General features: G+C 59.4%; 1 protein-coding gene across 1 annotated transcript in view; it reads right to left on the bottom strand.

Annotated features, from left to right (window-relative positions):
• Positions 1 to 18315, bottom strand: part of PLXNA1 (plexin A1) — a 260073-nt gene extending 241758 nt beyond the window's left edge. Inside the window, 2 exon segments of the mRNA XM_056804732.1 lie at positions 1803 to 3053; positions 18076 to 18315. Of these exon segments, the coding sequence (XP_056660710.1) occupies positions 1803 to 2948 (1146 nt within the window). The 5' untranslated portion in view covers positions 2949 to 3053; positions 18076 to 18315.
• Between the last annotated feature and the right edge of the window lie 2747 nt (positions 18316 to 21062).

Raw genomic sequence — 21062 nt, 5'->3', positions numbered from 1 at the left:
CTACAGGCTTCTATTCCCCCAACCAGACTGTGATGAGCTCGCCTGCACAGGAAGTCATTTATACATGTATAAAGGAAATCATTCATTAAGGATTTGGGTGGCTCGGTGGGTGGAGAGCCAGGCCTCGAGACAGGAGGTCCTGGGTTCAAATCGGACCTGACCCTTCCTAGCAGTGCATCCCTGGGCAATCATTTACCCTCCTTGCCTCGTCCTTACAGCTCTTCTGCCTTGGAAATGATACACAGTATTGCTTCTAAGGCAGAAGGGGAGGGGCTTTATTTTTCTTAATGAATGATTTAAAACCTATATTCACATTTTCAGAAATGAATTGAGTCGACAAGACTTCATGACTGACTGAATAGAAGTATGAAGCAGAGAGGAGTCAAAGATGACTGGCAAAACAAAGTGATGATTACTGAGGCTTGCCTGAGTGGCCTGACTGTCCAACCCAATTAACGTCACTTCCTGTTTTGAAAGGGTGCCCAAGCCTAGAAACCAGGGAGAGGTGGCGCTGTGCTTCCTAGGCCGAATCGCCCCAGGGCCTTTGAGTGGAGCCTCCTTGAAGGGAAGGGCTGGGCAGGGGTGCCGGGCTCTGGAAGCCACTCCTTGAAGGGAAGGGCTGGGCAGGGGTGCCGGGCTCTGGAAGCCACACTCCGCCGCCTTCTCCGGGAAAGGTGCAGCAGGGCTCAGAAGGCGCCTCGCTCTGCAGGGTCTGCTCCCATCGGCCAGCTCTGAGCTCCCCCCAGGGCTCTGTGCCTGGCCAGCTTGGTCCTCCAGGCCGCTGGGCACGCGTACCCTGGGGCGGCAAGGCTGGCCAGGGCCTACCCTGGTAGAATCACCTATTAGGTAGGAGACGAGGAATACAGAGCCCATGTGCTGATGGAGGCTTAGAGGTCCTCAAGGCCTCCAGGAAGGGAAGGAACTTGCCTAAGCCCACCTGGGCACAAGGGGCATTGCAACCTAGAGCCTCTGCCCCAATCAGGCCCTCTGCCCAGCATCACCCACTGCTGCCAGGCCTGGGACAAGGAGGAGTCACTCGCCTGAGGACTGGACCCAGGGCTCTGTGTCTCTGGGGAGAGCTCTGCACGTGCTCCCCGCCAGGGCCCTCGCTCTCCCCAGAAGAGGGGCTTAACAAATGCTGAACTGACTTAGAAATGCTGGACTGACTTAGGAGGCTGGGGGCAAACAGGCCCTTCTGGACTTCACAGAGGAGAGGAGGGCTCAAGGGCCCTCTGGCCCCCACAGATAGCCCGGGCCTGCCTCTAGCCCACCATGGTGGGGGCCCCTCAGCAGTCCTCCCCACCCCTGAGGGTCAGGGCCTGCCTCCAGCCCACCACTGTGGGGGCCCCTCAGTCCTCCCCCCAAGGCCAGGGCCCGGCTCCACGTCAGCCTGTGGGGGCCCCTCAGTCCTCCCCCCGAGGCCAGGGCCCGGCTCCAGGTCAGCCTGTGGGGGCCCTTCAGTCCTCCCCCCAAGGCCAGAGCTGGTTCCAGGTCAGCCCTGTGGGGGCCCCTCAGTCCTCCCTACTAAGGCCAGGGCCCAGCTCCAGGTCAGCCCTGTGGGGGCCCCTCAGTCCTCCCCCCCGAGGCCAGAGCCCGGCTCCACGTCAGCCTGTGGGGGCCCCTCAGTCCCCCCCCCAAGGCCAGGGCCCAGCTCCAGGTCAGCCCTGTGGGGGCCCCTCAGTCCTCCCCCCCGAGGCCAGAGCCCGGCTCCACGTCAGCCCTGTGGGGGCCCCTCAGTCCTCCCCCCGAGGCCAGGGCCCGGCTCCAAGTCAGCCCTGGGGGGGCCCCTCATTCCCACTCACCGAGTTGATGCAGCCCAGCTCCTTGTTGAGGAGCCAGGGCAGGGACAGCTTGCCCTCCCCGCGGTAGCAGGACTGGATCCTCTCCTTGATCTTGTCCTTGATCTTCTGGAGGGTGAAGAGGCACAGCACGGACTCCTTGGGGGGCTTGACGCGGTTCTTCTGGCCCTGGGCGAACACGGTGAAGAGCACGTCCTCGGTCTCGGCCAGGCCGAGCTGGCGCGCCAGGGCCCGGCCGGGCTTGCTCAGGTAGGCGTCCTGCACCAGGCGGTACTCGACGCCGGCCTGCACGCAGCCGATGGGGAACTCCACGTACGAGTAGAACTTGGGGTCGTCCACGCAGAGGCGCACGATCTTGGAGGTGAAGAACTGCTCGCCGGTGGAGTCGGGCGACGTGAGCTGCGTGTCGAGCTGCAGCGTCAGGTAGTACACGAACTGCTCGCTGCTGAAGCTGTACACGTAGTAGATGTCGAAGGCCGGGAACTTGGACAGCGTGTCCGACGGGATCTTGAGCTGCGACGACACGAACTCGTCCTGGTAGACGAAGCCGAACATCTCGGCGTTCTCCTCGTTGCGCATGAGCTTGCGGCTGGACAGCGTGGGGAAGTACTCGGACTTGCCGTCGATGGGCGTGCCCACGAAGAGCTTGTCGTGGCCGCCGGGCACCTCGATGAGCACGCCCGACATGGTGCCCGACTCGTTGACGCTGGACAGGTAGTGCTCCTTGCGGTGGTGCGGCTCGCCCAGCTTGAAGAGGTCGTCCAGGCGCAGGAACTGGCAGATGCCCTGCGACGCGCTGCCGCACGCCAGCAGCCGGTTGGCCGCGTAGTCCAGCAGCAGCAGCTTGTTGACGTTGTTGGTGGGCGCCAGCCCGTGCGGGCACGACTGCACGCTGGGCGGCGGGTAGCACTTCTCGTTGTCGTCCACGGGGCCCGTGACGTGCGTGCGCAGCAGCGTCAGGTTGCTGGACAGCTTGTAGATGCGGTTGACGGCCCCCACGTACACCTCGCCCGTCTTGTTGTGCACCACCAGGTGGGTCAGGCTCCAGTCGCTCACCGGGAAGGTCCGGAGCGGGGCGGCGGCGCTACAGGCGGCCGCCCACGCGCCGCCCAGCAGCAGGAGGGCCCAGGGCCGCACGGCCGGACACATGGCAGCGGAGGGAGGGGGGCGGGGGGCGCGCGAGGTCCGATGGCGTCTGCGCTCCTTCGGGGCTCCGCATCTAGGGGGCTCGGGGGGCCGCCAGCCGGGTGAGCCCTGCAGAGAAGGGAGAGGGCCGAGAGTGAGGCGGGCGCCGAGAGGGCGGCGGGGCCCTCCCCGACACCACCCAGTTTATTCCTTTTTACACCCCGCCCTGAGTGCGAATCGTTCCGAGGCAGAGCGGCGCCCCAGGGTCACGCAGGGGCTCCCCTCCCCGGGCGCCGAGCCCACGAGCCACCCCCTCCGCAGGGTGCTCACAGGGGACCAGATTAAAAGCGGACAGAACCGGGTGGCCCTGGGCCAGTCACATAGCCCCACCCCTCTTCTGCCTTGGAATCAACACTTCATGGGGGGGGGGCACACAGACCCAGGCTCCAGGCGGCCTTCACGCCTCTACCTCCCGCTTGTACCTCCTCCTCCCTGAGGCGGACTCTATCCCGGGGCAGCCCCACAGCCCTGCTCCCCCCAGCCTGGCCCAGGAACCTCCCAGCACCTCCCAGCGGGAGAGCCCAGAGGCAGGGAGGCCAGTGGGGCAGCTGGGGCAGAACGCCGGGCAAGAAGCGACCTGGGCCGGGGGTGGGGGGGGGGGAGGCCAGGGGGCAGGAGCATGTCCCCCAAAGGCCCTCCCTGAGGGGGGCGCATCCCAGCGAGCCTCCCAGAGCTCCTCGCCTCCATCCCCCACGGAAGAGGCCTGGGCGGCCGAGATCCCAAACCAGGGCTCCCCTCGCCCAGCACCGCTCGCGTCGCCCCCTGGGGCCGGGCCCCCCGGTTCCCCCCTCCCTCACGGCACACAGGGCCACCGTGGCTCCCCCACGCCCCCTCCAGCCTCTAAGACCTCTTGGGCAGAGGCTGGCGCAGAGCCCAGGCCTGAAGCCGGCCCGGTTAAACAAACACAAAAGCAGCACAAAGGAGGCAGCCTTAATGTTGCCTCCCAAGCCACACAAACAGGGGCTAAAAATACACTTCTTTCTCCCAGGCAAGGTAGGCCCCAGGGCCTCGGGCCTCCAGGGGGAGGGGTCAGGGAGGAAGGGGTGCCCGGGAAGACAAACCGGGCAGAAATGGGTCTGCACACACAGCCCGTGGGGGGGGGGGGCCGTCGGGGGGCCGTTGGGGGGCCCGTCGGGGGGCCCATCGGGGGGGGGGCCGTCGGGGGGGCCGTCGGTGCTGCGGCTACGGGCACTCGCAGACGGCGGGGGGCCTCGATGCTGAGAGAAGAGCGGCGGGGCCAGGCCGGGGCGTATGAGGCCACCCCTGTCCTCCCCCCTCCAGGCCCGGCCACGGACGAACAAAGGACTGGAGGATTTAGGGCGTCTGCTCGGACCACAAAGGTGAAGCCTCTCCGAGCTGGACTTGAACCCAGCTCCCTGGATTCCCGCTCCAGGCCCTCTCCCCGTGGCAATGTGAATAGCACATCAGGACCTGCAGTGTCTGGCCCACCACCGCTCGGGTCAGCTCGAGCAGCCCCCTCGTGCCGCCCCCAACCCGCCCCCCTTCCCAGGATCCCTATCCAGGGCCAGGACGGCCTGGGCTCTGCCTCCCCGCCTCCGGCCTGGAGCACGGCGCCGCCCGGAGCCCATCCCGCTGGGCTCAGACGGGCCTCGGAGGACCCGCTGCTTGTGTGACCGAAAAAGAAAGCTGCGAGTCAGCATCTGGGCAGCCTCCGTGCCCACACACAGAAAGCCGAGCCCGGGAGCTCCCGCGGCTGCCTGGGAACGGGAGCCTCTGGCAGGGGGAGGCGGAGGCCCCAAGAGCACCCAGGCTCCCCGGACGGGCCTCCGAGCGAGGCCTGGGACCCAGAGCCTTCCCACTCGAAAGGCTGGCCTGCGCTCATGTTCTCTGTGAGTCACGGGCCTTCCCCCCGGGAAGCCCGGAGGCCTCGGCACAAGGGGGCGGCCGGCCCACGGCCCGACCATCCAACGGCTTCTCCCCGTGTCTGTCCTATTTGGGGCGAGCCCCAGGGTTAGGGATTTGAACCCAGATCCTCTGACTCTAGAGGCGGTTCTTTCCATTCGACCGGTGCTCGGGGGAGGGACTTTGCCTGTAATACGGGGTGGGAGAGGGGAGCCAATAAGAGAAAGAGGGAGGGCAGAGAAGGGCCGTCACCCCAGCACGATCTGCCGACCATGGGGGGACTCCCCGCACCCTGGGGAGGATCCGCCCGGCAGTCAGGAGAAGCGGGTTCTGGCCTCCCGCTGGGCACCCATTCAGCGATGACCCGGGGACAGCCCCACTCTGGCCTCCGGATGGGCTCCTGCCCGCCCAGGCGGCCCTGCTCCCCGAAGCCCGCCGGGAGATGCTCCACGGTGGCCGTCCTCTGCCCGTGAAGGGAAGGGGCAGGAGCCCTCGGGGAGGCGCTCCCGTCCTCGGCCTCCCAGCACCAAGAAGGGGTAAGAGGGCGGGCTCCAGCGGGCGCTGCTCCCCCTTTCCTGAGCACCTCTGCGGCCTGGCCACGTCGGGCGGACGTCGGGGGCCCCCCACGCCGGCCGCCTCGCGCCCATCGCAGCAGGTGGAAGGAGGGGGAGGAGGGCGGCGCGTCAAGGCCAAAGGAAGGAGAGGGCCCAGAGGGGCGCTGGGAGAGGAGAAGGAACGCCCAGGAGTCCGAAGACCACTTCCCTTTTTACCGGGGCGACATCCTGGCAAGGAGGGGAGAAGGGAGGCCCCTGGCGGGGCGGGCGGGGGGCTGCCTGAAGGGAGAGGCGCGCTGACCCGCCAACGCTTCCAGGGCCACAGGGGCCGGTCCTGGACCGACACGGCTGCCCGGGACCTCAGAACCCATTAGAACCACATCAGGGCCTCCAGGACGCGGCCCGGAGCCGGCACAACGGCGAGCACACAGGCCCGGCTCCGGAGGGACCCCCAAGTCACAGAAGGGCCTCAGAACACAGGAGTAGAGCCGAGGGGGGCCCCAGAGCCAAGCCGAGGGGGCCCCGGAGCAGAGCCAGGGGGGCCCCGAGAACTGGAGGGACATGGGAAGAGAGGAGGAAGTCCTAGAGCTCAGAGCTCCGAGGCCTTTTCCCTCCAGGGTCCCCAGGGAGCAGCTCCATTTTCCCAGAGGAGCCAGGAATCCTCGTTCCCCATGCAATGGCCCTCCAGGGAGACACCCAGCGAGAGGCACGGCAGCTCTCGCGATCCTGAGGCGTTTCCTGGGCCGGAGCCTCGATGGTACCGCTGCGGAATGGGGCTCAGCAAAGCCACGGGCCTGGCTCGAGGCCACACGGCTGGGGAGTGGGCCAGCAGGGCTCCAGCCCAGGCCGTGCTGGGACAGAGCGGGCCAAGGCTGCCTCTCAGCGGAGCGCCCAGCTCAAAGGGGTCTGAGAAGCAGGCAGGGCTGGAGAGCCCTGCAGCAGAGGAGGCCGAGCCGGGGGGCTCTGCCGTGGCAGCGTATCGGGGGAAGCCTCGACACCACGCAGTCCAGGGGACGTCTTGCCTGCTCAACCAGAGATTTCTTTTAAGCCAAAATAAACACATGAGTTTGTACCTGTTTGTTGACTCACCTCATTAACAGCTTGGCACAGACGAGCTCGAGCCCGAAGCTCTCGGGCTCTCCCTCCTGTCTCCCCCCACCCCCAGCAGCGAGAAACCTTGTGGGGGGGCCCCTGGGGCCGCCTCTCTTCAAAAGCGCGTCGGGGCTAAAGCCAAGAGGGTGGGCTCTTCTCCCAGTTCTGAGGTCCGGGGCAAGAGCCGCTCTCCAGGCCTCGCGCCTCCACCCCACGAAGGGGCTGCCTCGGTTTTCTCGTTTGTCCGGTTCTGGGCCCGGGCCCTTCCACGCGCGCGGTCTGACGATTCCACTCTCCCGGCTTCTTCTGCAGTCCTCCCTCTTGTTCTGTGCACTCCTGACATCTCAGAGACGTCCGCAGGGTGCGCCAGAGCCCCCAAGGGGGCCGGGCTACAGACCCCGGCCGGACGGTCCCGTCGGCCCTACGCGCTCTAGTCCGGGTCGCCGGCCTCATTTCGCAGCTTCGTCTGACGCCACCTTGCAGAGTGCAGGGTCGCCCCCACAGCGAGGCCCCAGAGCGGAGCTTCAGAGAGCCGACGTGGATGGATTAAGAATGTAAAGCGCCCCAAGCACAGAGGAGCCAAGTCCGTAACATCAGCGGAAGCCTCTACGGCTCCAAAAAGTGATCCGGACACGGGGGAAATCCCTGCGTGAGGGCCCTATCCGCCGGGGAGGAGGCTAGAGCCCGGGGGGCCTGGCCGAGGTCACCGAGCTAGCGGCAGAGCCAGGGCTGCACAGACGCACCTCCGAAGGCAACGTCCAGGCTCCGGACGGTCTAATCTTAAAGGAAGGAAGGAAACGAGGACTCACCAAGTGTGTACTGCCTTCTATGCTCCTGGTACCGAATCTCATAGGATCCCTGGGAAATGGTACTGTTAGGATCCTTATTTTACAGATAAGGAAACTGAGGCAAACATTTTCAGGGACTTGCCCAGCACCGCACAGCTAACAGGTGTTGGAGGCTGGGTTTGAGTTCAGGTCTTCCTGAATTCGTGCCCAGAGGGACGCCTGGCTGCCTCTGCAGTCCCAGGCAGGGAAGAGTCCCACGCGAAGTCTGCGAACAGGGAAGGCTCCCCGCAGGCAGAAGTGGCCACGAACCCCAAGTTTGAGTGTGACCCTGGACAGATCACAGGGCATGTGTCCATGAGCCACCAAACGCCACTTGTCAGTAGCATAACAAGCGGAAAGCCGTGCTGGGGAGCAGATGGCGCCCACCTCCACGCCATGCCCCTTCCGTCTAGGGCCGTGTTTGTCGCGAGGCACGTCTGGCTGGGGGCAGGGCCGAGAACAAAGTAAAACGGACCAGCCCACCAAGACTTCGACCAAGATAAAGCAAGTGTCGCTGCCCTTTGACCCGAGGTACAGATGAAGAAGATTCAGCCTGAGCGAGTTAAGCCATTTGCCCGAGGCGGCAGTCGGAGCCAGCCTCCTCAGGTCCGAGAGGCAGTGAGGCTCCCGCCTCCTACCCGGCAGAGGCTGGGCCGCCTGGACTTGGGAAATGCTATTTGGGGTACACGGGAGTAGGATAGGAATCACGGCAGGGAAAAGCGCTTTCCCGTTGCATCCGCGCCGCTCCTATTTCTCCATCGCTTCCTTAAGCCCAGACAGCTGCCGAGATGGCAGTGAAGTCGAGCTCGGAGGGCAGAGGTGTGCCCGCTCCCCGTGACCATTCCCTGAATGGATCTCCAGTTCCAGCCCGTCCCGGGGGCGTGGTGGGCTGAGCCAGAGCTGGGCTCCCCATTCCTGGGTGGATGAAGCTGGGCCACAAGCAGACCGCGGGAGCCCCTCCGTGCCTTGCCTCAGTGGAGACGCGGATTATTTTGAGTCCTCCCTCTCTCATTCGGCTCTCCCAGCCTCCGCCCCTCACCCCTGGGCACACCGTCACCACCTTCCACGGTCACAGGAATCCCCGGGCACTGAGGGGTCGGCCTCGATGGCCTCTGAGGGCCCCTCTGTCTAAACCTGGACTCCAGTAATCCCTTCCCATTCCATTCTCCTACAAGGGCGGGCACAGGGCAGGGTACCCAGGAAGCGCGCACTCCCCCCCAGCCACTAGGGCATGGCGTCCAGCGCTGGGCACCATATTTTTGGAAGGATATTGTCCCCTGGAGCCCGGCCAGAAGACGGCCACGAGCAGGCAGCTAAAGCCCTTCTCACGAGAGAAGCTAAAGGAGCGGGAACATCTAGCTAGCCTGGTGGAAAGGAGAAGCCGAGGGGATAGGATAGCTCTCTTCCAGGGTCTGCGGAATGACGGAGGAGGAGGAGGAGGAGGAGGAGGCGGACGTGCCCTGCTGCACCCCAGAAAGAGGACGAGGCAAAAAGAAGACAAGAGCTGATGGACTTGCTGCTTGGCCCCAAGGGCAGAGGAGGCACCATCGGAAGTCTCAGGGGGACTTTCTGCTCAGATAGAAAGATGAGCCCTTGACTCTCGCTAGGGAATGAGTTCCCTGCCCCTGGAAGGATGTGAACCAAAGCTGCAGGCCCGGTCGTAGCGATGCTACCCAAAGGTTTCCCAACCACTGAAGGGATGAAGCGGCGAGAGCCTTCCCGGGCTAATATCCTGCGAAACAGACTCTGTCTGAAGACTGATGGGTGACAGACAGCATGAGTCACCATCCTCAGTCCCAGAAGGCCTGCAGGCCCCCTGGAGGGGGGGGGGGGGATGGTAAGAGAGAGCGAGATCCCACTAGGTCTTTACTGCAAAGATTCTTTGGCCTTCTTCTGGCTCCAGCCTAGAGGACTCAAACTGTGAAAACGAGCTTCTTTGGGGCTGGTATTGTGGACGGGGGCTTAACGTTGGTGAACTCCAAAGAAAACATGAATCACTCAACGTTTATCAGTTCAAAACAGGCCTACAATTAACAAGGGGTGGATTTTTTTTCCTCCTACAGTATAATTATATACATCTTAATGCAATTACCATCCCTGTATTTTGTATATTAAATAGTAGGCAAATGGAGTAAGGAAGAGGCTTCTCAAACTTCCTCTCCTTGCTTCCCTCCCCCCACCACGACAGTCCCCTCCTCCCGTGGCTGGGGATTCCTGAAATAACTAAGAGTTGAGTCCTGCTTCGGTGGGGGTTTGTCTCCAGAGTATTCTCGCTCCAATCAGTCAATGAACACCTATGGAGGGCCTACCGGGTGAACCTGGGCTAAGGGATGGGGATACAGAGCCGGGCAAAGTCAGTCCCTGCCCTCAAGGATCTGCCCAAGGAAAGCCATCCACCCCAGCCCCTTCCCCTTCCAGAGGAAGAACCTGAGGCTCCACGTTGAGGGGAGACGAGGGGGGTGGTAAGGGGCAGAGCTGGGATTCAAACTCAGGCCCCGTGTCTCTCCACCAACAGCAGGGCCTCTCTTCCAACGGGAAAGGACTGACCCAGGAGAGACCGAGGGAGGCAGGAAGGGCACCAAGGACCTTGGGAGACGGAGGAGGCTGCAGCATCATCGGCCGGAAGGTCACTCCCTGCCCTTGGCGGTAGGCCCTGGGCCAAATCCCAGCCCTGAATCCGAGGAGCCAGCGGACCCTCTCGCCTGTGAAATGGGGATAAGCACCCTGGCATTCCCTCCTCCTAGGACTGTGGTTGGGGAGCATGTTGCAAACAACCAAGTGCTCAGTGGGGATCATTACAAATAACATTTTTTTTTGTCTTTAAAAATAGTGCTTGTTCTATGGAAAGGCTCTCTGGGCAGGGGAGAAGGGAGCTGATGAGTAAGGAACTGGGAGGGTGGGCTCTCTCTCTGCGAGATGGCCTGGCCAGACCCAGAGCTTCTGACCCCTCCACTGGTAGTCAGGAAAGTTTAGAGAAAAGGAAGCAAGTGAGACCTACGGAGGGGCGAGGAGAGGAGAGGAGGTGACAATGCAGAAGTGAAAGCAGGTGCGGGGAATTCCTTCCCCACACTCGGGACCTTTTTTTTTTTTCCCCTAAAAGCCTAACTTTGTCTTAGCAACACTCTAAGACAGAAGGACAGGGGCTAGCAAATGACTTGCCCAGGGCCCCAGCTAGGAAGTGTCTGCAGTCACATTTGAACCCAGGACCTCCGTCTCCTCCAGGCCTGGTACCACCTGAATGCCCCTTCCCTGATGACTTGAAATAAGCCCCCAATAGGGGAACACAAGGCCTGGGACAAGCCATCCACCCTAAGGGAATCCTTAACCCATGTGGGACCTGACATGGAGGGGCACACAAGGCATCCGCAGAGGCCTGCACTAATGGGATGATGTCTTGGGTTCTAGTGCCAGCCCCACCACGGGCCCCCATGAACCCCCGGAGCCTCAGTTTCCTCCTCTGTCAGCCAAGGATGATCCTAGTTCCACCATCTCCCTCCCAGCATCACGGGAAAGATCAAATGAGATCGAAACCTATGCAAAGGACTTTGTAAATTATCGAGTACTCTATAAATGTCAGCCATTAATATTATTATTACTGGCGTGAGTTATTAGGCAGTTGAAACCGTGACCTTTTGAGGCCCAAATTGGACTGTTCTTCGTCTTTGCACAGATGCCCAGCTGGGAGGGCTGAGCTCTGTCCCCCGAGGCTCCTTCCTGGGCCCAGGGCTGTCACTAGCCCTCCATCTCTCCCTGCTGAGACCCTCCCAGGCCTTCAAGGCCTCTGGGAGGTCCCCCGCTCCCCTTCTGCCCCCGGGCTCTCCCCCGAACCCTGTCTAGCTAGCAGAGCAGTCATTCCCTCGTTTGGGGCTACGGGTATCGGAGGACCCAGCTCCAGGCCCAACCCTCCTCACTACCTGGGGATGCCTCAGACAAGTCATCTCCTCTCTCTGGGTCCCTTTCCAAGTTCCCCATAAAAGCGGGACTCCACGGCCCGAGATCCCTTCCTACTCTGCCCCCAGGATGCTCTAGACCGATCCTGGTCTAACTAAGAAGCTTCCTTCCTTCTGGGGAAGGCGGTCGTCTTCACCCCCATCACCCCCTGTATCTGCCAGGAGCAGCGGCTCCGTCGGCGTCTGCTGGGGGACCCCACGGGTGGGAGAAGGTAAAAACCTACAGTTTGCTCGGTGTTGATCACACACACACATGCTCCAGCACACACACACCCACGGCTGTTTAGAAACCATGCCACCTGGGCTGTTTCCTTTTTACAAATGAAGCACTGCCAACCTCAGAAATCCAATTTCCAGTTGGAGGAGGGAGTCCCGAATGCAGCACGGGATAGTTCCCAGAGTCTTAACAGGAGGAGATGAGCGCACGTCCCTGAGGGGTCAGTGGCCTAACAGAGCCTGGTCCTGCTTTTACGGACCAGAATTAGGTCTGGGCCTCAGTTTGCCCCTCTGCAAAAGGGGACTGTCGCATGACTCCTCCTCGTCAACCCACAGTGCTGGTCTCCTCTGTCAGAATGGGAACTCCTGGGGAGCAGGCTGGCATGGCCACAGACATTAGGACATGTGCCAGGCCCAGGACACAGACCTCTGGCAGCTGTGCCCCTGGGGGGCAGGGGGGAGGCAAGACCACCTCGAGGGGTCTCATATGGAGCCATGTCACAGGAGAGAGGCTGAGGAGGACAAACAGATGGGTGCAAATCCCATCTCTGATGCCCACTCCCTAAGGGGCCTGTGACTTAACCTCTCCTGGGCCTCGGATGCCTCTTCTTCCAAATAAAGGAGGAACAGCCAGGCCCCTCCCAGCTCCATGGTAACATCGACCCACATCAGCTAAGGTATGACGCTTTCCTCTATGGCCCGTCGACCTAGAGCCACTCATCAGCAGTGCGAACCCAAGTCACCGACTCTCTGACATTAGTCTCCTTTCTCTTTCTTCCTTTCTTTCCCTTTCCTTCTCTCTCTCTCTCTCTCTCTCTCTCTCTCTCTCTCTCTCCCTCTCTCTCCCTCTCTCTGTCTCTCTCTCTCTGTCTCTCTCTCTCTGTCTCTCTCTCTCTCTGTCTCTCTCTCTCTGTCTCTCTCTCTCCCTCTCTCTCTCCCTCTGTCTCCCTCTCTCTGTCTCTCTCTCTCTGTCTCTCTCTCTCTGTCTCTCTCTCTCTGTCTCTCTCTCTCTCTCTCTCTCTCTCTGTCTCTCTCTCTCTTTTTCCCTCTCCCTCTCCTTCTCCCTCTACCTCTACCTCTCCCTCCCTCCATCTAAGAACTCTTAAAATGTTAGCTATTATTGATATTATTATTAGAGGAGTTATCCACACTAAGGAAATCTTGGATCCTTGAAGCACAGACATTAAATGCTGGAGGAAGCCAAAGGCCCAGAGGATGTGGCACACTGGAAGTCCTCCATGGGGAGGGCCTGGGGCCTCTTGTTTTTTTGTCCCTGTATCCCCCAGGGGTGCTCTGCCCAGGGTCTCCCCACATAACAGCATTCAATAAATGTTTGGACCACTGTGGTCTAGAAGGATCAAGGACGAGGTTCCTGAGATAGTGGGATTTTAGGTTGGCCTTGAAAGATGGCACAACTTCGGTAAAATAGAGAGGAAAGATAAGAACCTCCCAGAGGAAGGAAATAGGGCAATCCCTCTTCTCCTTTGTCCCCAACAGTAATCTAGCAGGAGTCCCCGGCACACACTAGCTGAACTAACCCATGCTAGCTGGGATGGGAATGAGACAGAGAAGAAAGCCTAAACTCACCCAACCTGTGGAGACAGAGACAGCAGTCAGGACACTGAACTCTATTTCTGTCTCAATTACTAGCTGGATGGACAACTTTGGGCAAGACACTCAATCTCCCCTGAGTCTCAGCTGCAAAATGAAGGAGCTGGACATAGAGTTAATGCCAACCAGCCAGCTGTTTGAGGTTGTATACATACTATATACCACCCACAAGTTCCCTTTGAAAAATCTCCCTCCAAACCCATGCCCTTTTGGAGGGTATCAGTTCTGGTTGCAACCTTAAAGACTGTCTAATCCCTTTATTTCATGGGAGAGGAATCTCAAGAGCCCAAAAGGAAATGACTAGGACACAGTCACACCAAGAGTTAGCTATTAGAACCCAGATCTTCTGATACATAATCCTGGGCTCCAGGCTGTCCCTTTTTCACTAAGGGACCAAAAAAAAAAAACCCCAATAAAAATAATTCTCAAATCTTTCATCAACTGTCACAATCAAAGTGGTAACCCAGAAAGGCTACCAGTCCCCAGACCCCTTCTCTACATCCTGCCCAAAACAAATCTAAAAAACAATTCAAGAAACACAAACAAACAAATCTAGGCAGAGAAACTGCCTATGTTTACCTGAGCCTGGACAATAGCCCCACTGTCTACACCACACCAAGAATACCAAGATATTTCCGGCGCCTGTCTACAGTGGCGGCGTAATTTCAGCCCATTCAGACAGGGATCTGATTTTGATTTGCTTTGATTCCAGCTCATTTCAAAATTGCTGCTAAAGAACCGACAGGCTCAGAATATCTCCCAGAGCCTCCAGGGAGATCTCACTGACATCCACACTGATTCCTAGAGCAGGTTTCCAAAGACTTTGAAGATCCTTCATTCTTTCACTCTTCCTCCACAAAGCCTCCAGCAGCTTTCACAAATGGGCAGGGTGATCTGTGAAGGCTGAGTTCCTGGGTAACAAGCACCCACCCTACTATCCAAAGGGCCCCAGCATCTTGGACCTCACAGATGCCTAAGATTTCGGAGCTGTTAGGGTCTTTAGAACAAAGAATGGCACAGCTGGGAGAGATCTTACAACAGAGACTATCACAGTCGGAAAGGGCTTTAGGACACTAGAAGGAACTTAAGAACATAGACGATCCTAGCGGGAAGGGACCTGAGAACACAGAATGCACAGCTGGAAGGGACCTTAACATAGGATGTCACATCTGGAAGGGACCTTCTAAACCCCTCATTTTCCCAATAAGGAAGCACAGAAAGCCACAAAGTAATTTGTCCCAAGGTCACTCGAGCTAATTGGTGCCCAGTCTGGTACCTGGCCCTTTCTGATATGTCCAAATAAGGGGTGATAGAAAGTCACGCAATCTTACAGAGTCACTCAGGCAGATAATCAGGCTCAAGTTTAAGATTTTTTTTTTTATCTTTGTTACTTGGGTGGTGAGTAGAGAGAAGATGGCGAAGATGGGCTAATGGATGATTTAGCATTCTACAAAACCAAAATAAGGGATCAGACCATCCCTTACAAACAAACAAAAATCTAAGGCTTGTCCCAGATGCCATTCTTCCCTGTTTTGTACTCACTGACACTTCTGAAACCCTATTACATTCAGGCAACATTCCTGGCAGCCACACAGAGGGAGTATCAGGAATAGATTCCAGGGAGAGCTGGGAAGGCACTGGCTCCTTCTCTTACTCTCATCTAGGATCTAGGACTACTAAAGGAATAAGAAGATGCCTTAGGAAAAAGGGGAGGAGAGGAGATTTAAGAGGCACTCCCAAACATGCCAAGAAAAAAGTACTCTTATAGAAAAATGCCAGGCAGAGAGTCTATCCGGGAAGAATTCCTCTGCACAGTCCAATCTTTGGGGCTGAGACAGACACAAAAAACACCACTTTCAGTCCTAATGGAGCTCTGGACAGTTCAAGTCCCAAACAAACAGAGCTCCTCCGAGGCAGCATTTCTGACCTCAAAGAACAAAGGAGAAGGGAAGAGGTCAGATTTCCTGTGGTCCCAGGCATTACTGGCTCCCTGCCCTTTCCTCCTCCTCCCTGGCCACCCCTCTTACTATCCCACATCTCAGCATGATCCTGTCCTCTTCACCTGACCACTGAATTTTATTTTAAGGAAGCAAATTTCCTTGGGCTTTGAATCTGATTTTCTTTTAAAGGGAGAAATTGTCTCCTTTTCAAAAAAATAGAAAAAGAAAAAGAAAAACTTGAGACCTTCTCTTCACATTGTTTTGAATTTCCTCTCCCCTGTGCTTTTTTTCCCAGTGCCCCCCCACTCCCTCCCCTTGCACTGGTCAGGTCGGGTCCTGTCCTTTTCCCTTCCTTCCCCTCCTTGGCTGCAGCTACCCAGAGATAGCTACCCAGCCCTTCTACCCACTGAGTCTATACAAAAGACCTTGAGATTGTTCAGGAAGCAATTAGATGCCGTTCAGAGGGAAATGGTGTTTTCAAATGGATAACCCTTGATAGAGTCAATAGCAGCCTCTTGTTCCCTCTCTAGGCTGACCAAGGGGGAAGAAGCTTCCCCGGGAAATGGGCTCTGGACAGCTCAAGGCCCAGGGCGAATTTGTAAAGAGGGTGCCCAGGGCAAGGTGCTGGGAGCAGGTCAGCTTCCCACTCCGGCTCAAACAGTCCTTGCCCCTGCCCCCTGCCCCCTGCCCCAGGTAAATCGGAACAATACAGACCACCCAAGGCAAAAAAACAAGAGGACCATGGGGGGGGGGGGGGGGGGGAAGGCATGGCATGTTGGAGAGGGAAGGTCAATCTTTTTTGAAGAAGAGCTCACTTTGACTTCCACAGCCCAGCCAGCCGACCTTCAAATTAAAATCTGGCTTGCCAGGATGATTCCCAAAAAACAGCCTTTCCTATCCCATTCCCAAAGGGTGAAACCACAACTTCATAAAGGTTTAAAAAAAAAAAAAGCTACCTTTAGGAGGAAAGTGTACAGGTCTGATACGGAGACCAAGATTTCCAGACCAGGCTCTGCCACAGCATGACCTTGGACAGATCATTTCCTTTCTCCCCGCCTCAGTTTCCCCAAGTGTAAAGCAGAGAATTCTCTGGTCCCCTTTGCTGGCTCTACAATGCTGTGGTTTCTGTGGGTGCTGGGACTGGGTTTCCAGGGCTGCCCGCCTTCCTGTCCCCGAGGCTGCCTACACAGCCAGTCTGGGATCATGACCTGGCAAGTCAGGGTAACTCCCCGGAGGCTTTCATGCCTCCCTTCCAAAAAGAAATAACTTCATGCACTCCCCGATTTCCAAAATCCAAACCCTATCCAGAGAAGCAGTAGCCGCAGCCTCCAAGACCAGCCAAATTAAACCTGCCACACGTAATGGAGCCGAGCCGCGCAAACCGGGAGCAGGGCTGCTATGCCAGGCATGGCACGAACGATCGGGCCGCCGCCCCCATCCCTACTGTCCCTGCCATCCTTCCGTTCTCCACCCCCATGGCAGTCAGCAGCCCGAGTACTGGCCCGGCCCAGCCTCAGTCCCAGCCCGACCCGGCCAGGCCCCCTGCCCCGGCCAGCTCCCGGGATTCGGTGTCGTAGCCGCCGGCAAGCCCCCAGCCCCAGCCGCAGAAATGCGCCCCGGGGGCTGAGCAGTCCAACTGAGGGGATAAGGGGAGAAGCTCCGACGCCTGACCGCGGCTACTGGCCGGCTTTGTGTGCCGGTGGGTCCGCCTAGCCGGCGGGTTGGGTACCTAGGGCGGTGGTGGCCGGGGCAGCAGCTGGCCGTCCCGGGGATGCCCGCAGTGAGGCCCGAAGGCGGGCCGGCGGCGGGCCGGGGGGCGGCCGGGCTCCTCCCTCCTCGTCCCCACAGGGTCTCCTTGGCTCCGGGAGAGCGAGAGCAAGCGCCAGCGGCCGGCCCCACCTCCCCGGGCAGGCTCCGGGCAGCGCAACGCAGCGCAGCCCGGGCTGCGGGCGGAGCTTCCCGGGGGCAGCTCGGGAGGGGTCTCGGGGCTGGCCCTGGGGAGGGGGCCCCCAGAAGCCCCGGTCCCCCGACCTACCGCCTTCTCCAGGCCGAGCAGCGAAAAGCAAACTTTTCCTCCCTTCCGACCCCCGGCAAAGGACTGACGGCCGTGGGGGTTGGCGGGGGTCTCGGGGTCCGTCCTGCGGGGAAGGAGCCCCGGGCAGCGGCCGCGGCCCACCCCCTCCTCCGCGGCCGCTCCTCCCACTGCGCTGGCTAGGGAGTTAGGTCACCGCGGCAGCCCCCCGAGCGCCGCCATCCCCGGCGCTGCCCCGAGCCCGGGCCGGGGGCTGCAGCCTCCACCCGCAAAGCCCCCGGGAGCCAAGCCGGTGACAAAGCAGCCCGCCGCTTGCCGGCCGAATGGCCGCCTCCCCGCCCCCCGCCCGGGCACACGCGCGACCGCGCCGGGCCCGGCCCCCGACCCGGGGAAGCGCGCCCCGCCGGCCAGCCGGCCAGCTGGCCCGGAGCTCCCCGTCCTCCGCCCTGGGCCGCCGCCGCAGTCCCTCGCGCGGGCCCTCCCCTTCCACGCCCCACGCGGGGAGGCGAGGCAGGACAGCCGGGCCATCGCGGCTGCGGGGCTCCGCCGCGAGCGCAGCCGGCTTCCTCACCCGAGCAAGCTGGGGCCCCTTTAAGCCGCCCTTAGCCCAGCTCTCCCCCACGCACCAGCGCGGCCCGCGGTCGTTCCGAAACAGCCCAAGGCTCGTCCCCGCAAGGGGAACGCCGAGCCCGGAGCCCGGAGCCCGGCACGTTCGGAGCCCGCTCTGGCCGACCGGCCATCCCGCGTGCCGGCCCCCGCCCCGGCCCTACCTTCCTCGGGCGGGCACCGAGGTGGGTGTGCGTGCGGGCACATCCGGCCCGAGCCCAACTTGCAGGGAGCCACGCGGGGAGGCAGGCGCAGGCGGAGCGGAGGGAGCCCCGAGCCCACCCCTGCCGCCGCCTGCCCCGCTCCCAGCCTCCCGCCAGCCTGCCCGCCCGCCGCAGCCCCAGCCCAGCACCGCCGCGGAAAAGTTCGCCTGTGGGCAGCCAGGCGGGCGGGCACTTACAGCCACGATCCTCCGGGCTCGCCGCGAAGGGGCCGGCCATGCTCACATTCCGCGCCGCCGCCGCCTCGGGCCGCCCCCTCCCCGCCTGTGCCTCCAGCAGCAGCCGCTCGGGCTCCCGTGCCTGCTCGCCGCCGCTGCCCAGCATGAATGGAGGGGAAGGAATGCAGCGCGGGGCTCCGAGGGAACCAGAGCCTCGCTCTGACTTCCCGGGGAGCGCGCTCCCTCCCCCCTCCCCACACGCACGCTCACACACTCACACATACACACACGCTCTGCCCAACCCCCGCCCGCCGAGGGGGAGGAGCCGCCACGCCGCCTTGGGCCTCTAGGGGGCGCCCCGACCTCTACCCGACTCCGCCGGCGCCAAGCCGAGCCGGCCCGGCCGCGCCGCCTTAAAAGGGCGATGCAGAGAAAGGGAAAGACGCTGATCCCTCTCCTTAAAGAGGACGATGTCACCCGGCCAGCCAGCATGGGACCCCAGACCTTCCTGGGCGAGCTCCCCCGGAGCAGACCGAGGAGGATCCGGAAAGCAGGCTCTGCCCGCTGAGGCCAGCCCTGAGGAAGAGTTCCGGGATCCGAACACCCCTGGGGTCGCAGAGCTCGAGCTGGAGAGGGCTTCCAGAGCGCCTCCGAGGACTCCAGTAACAAGTGGGGCTGCGCTGGTACAGCGCCAAGAGGGCGGTCAAGCGCTGGGCGCAGCGGGGAGGCAGCGCTGGAGCCAGGGCTAGGACCATCACCCCATTCTACAGATGAGGGCGCTGAGGCAGGCAAGGAAAGGAACCTGTCCAGCCAATGTTTATTTCTATGGGTTTAGTATGTGCCGGGCAGGGATCTACGTGCTTTGAGCCTGGGAAGCAAGTACTATTATTATTATGCCCATTTTACAGAGAAGGACACTGAGGCAGGCAGGACAAATGACCATCCTGGGATACTGACAGTTTACATTTATTTATACTGGCACTTATTGTGTGCCAGGTGCTAGACATCGAGTTTCCAGAGAGGTTTGGTGACTTGCCCCAGGTCACAACAACAGCTGACCCCTGATTCAAACCTGTCCCTCCAGTGATGGATGTAAAGCTAGAAGTGATCTTAGACGTCTTTGAGTTCAATTCCTCCATTTTGCAGATGAGGAAAACTGAGGCCCAGAGAGGTAAAATAACTGGCCCAGCCAGAAGGTGCTGGAGGCAGCTTTCCCCTGGTCCCTGTGGCTGCTCCCCTCCCTGGCAGGGTTCTCCTTCCCTGCATCCTGCATCCTAATGCCTATTCTGGGTATTAGAGGGGCCTGAGCAGCTGCCGGGGGGTTGATTCTGCGCTACAAAGTGACCTAATATTTTGACTGTTGTTAGTTTTGTTATGTGGGAAGAACACTGGGTTAATAATAACAGCCCTTCACATTTGTATAGCACTTTCCCATCCATTATCACATGTGATACCCACAACACCCTGGCAAGGAAAGCCAAGCAGGGCTGATTATCTCCGCTTGACCCTCAGAGACCTCCCCGAAAAACCCTGGCTCCGCCAGCACCCAGGGGACCCCGCAGGGGTTCTGGAAGGCTCTTCTAGCCAAAGGCAACCACAGATGACCTTCCCAAGGCAGAGGGGTCCTGGGGACCAGCAGAGATGGCCGGCCGAGCACCGGCCCCAGTTCAGAGACTTCTCAACAGCTTGGACACAGAGTGATGGATTTCTTGGCCATGGCTGCTGGCGGTGCTCTAGCACCATCCCCGAAATTAGTCACACTCTGTGTCAGAGAAGGAACACCCACACGCATGAAATCAGACCACAGAGTTGGGTGAAAGCTGGATTTAGATGTGGATTTTTGAAGGATGGAAAGAAAGAGAAAGTGACCAACCCCACCCAGGGTCAGACAGTGAGCTGAGAATCAGTGAACAGCCCCCTTGTAGCACGCCCTCTTGGCCAGACTGGACGGACATGAATCCATCAATCAATAAGCCTTTCTTGGGCACCTACTGTGTACCGGGCACTCTGATGAATGATAGAGATACACAGACAAAAATGAGACTCCAGCTCCCAAAGAGCTGCTCTTCTCCTTAGAGCTGTGAGAATCCCTGGAGAGAGGGGGTGCAGGACATAAATGAGGAAGAATTAACATCTTTATTTCAATAGAGATGGCCCAGAAGATAGAGCTCTGGGTCTATGATCACAAGGACCTGAGTTCAAATCCACCCTCAGACACTGAGTAACCCTGGACCAGTCACTTTGCATCTGTTTGCCTCAGTTCCTTCATCTGTAAAATGGGGATTAAAAACAGCATCCACTTCACAGGGCTATTGAGAGACCTTAATAAGAAAATAATTATAAAGTGCTTATCACAGTGCCTGTATAAGCGTTAGCTATTATTACTTTTAGTATCATTCATTTAGTTGAATGCATTTGAAAACATGATTCTGAGGAAGGACCCACAGGCATCACCAGGCTGCCATAGGGGTCCATGACACAGGTTTATTCAGTAAGAATATAATCTGTCCACCCAGAAGGGAATTCAAGATAGAAATAAACACACATGTTTAAGAAAGGAAGGGAAACAGCAGAGGGAATCAGGAAAGAACTCTTCAAGGAAGGTGGCCGGAGCTGAGGCATGAAGGAAAGCCGGGTGCCAAGAGGCAGAGGCGTCCTAGTCATGGAAAATATCCCATATAAAGGCATGAAGCAAGGAAGTCTATCCGGCATGGAAACAGCAAGTAATCCAGCTTGTTTGGGGCATAGAGTTTTTGTTGGGAGGCAATGCAGAATTAGTCTGAAAAATAGGCTGGACTCAGCTTCTAAAGAGCTTTAAATGTAAAGTAGAGGAGTTGGTTGTTGTTCAGTCGTGTTTGACTCTTCATGACACCATTTGGGATTTTCTTGTCAGAGATACTGGAATAGTTTGCCATTTCCTTCTCCAGCTCATTTTGCAGATGAGGAAACTGAGGCTAGCAGGGTTAAGTGACATAGCCAGAGTCATACAGCTAATAAATGTATGAGGC

The sequence above is a fragment of the Monodelphis domestica genome, chromosome 7 (assembly GCF_027887165.1).
Source record: "Monodelphis domestica isolate mMonDom1 chromosome 7, mMonDom1.pri, whole genome shotgun sequence".
Classification (NCBI taxonomy): Eukaryota; Metazoa; Chordata; class Mammalia; order Didelphimorphia; family Didelphidae; genus Monodelphis; species Monodelphis domestica.
Note: the sequence above shows the minus strand (reverse complement) of the source record. Positions and strands in the feature narration are given on the sequence as shown.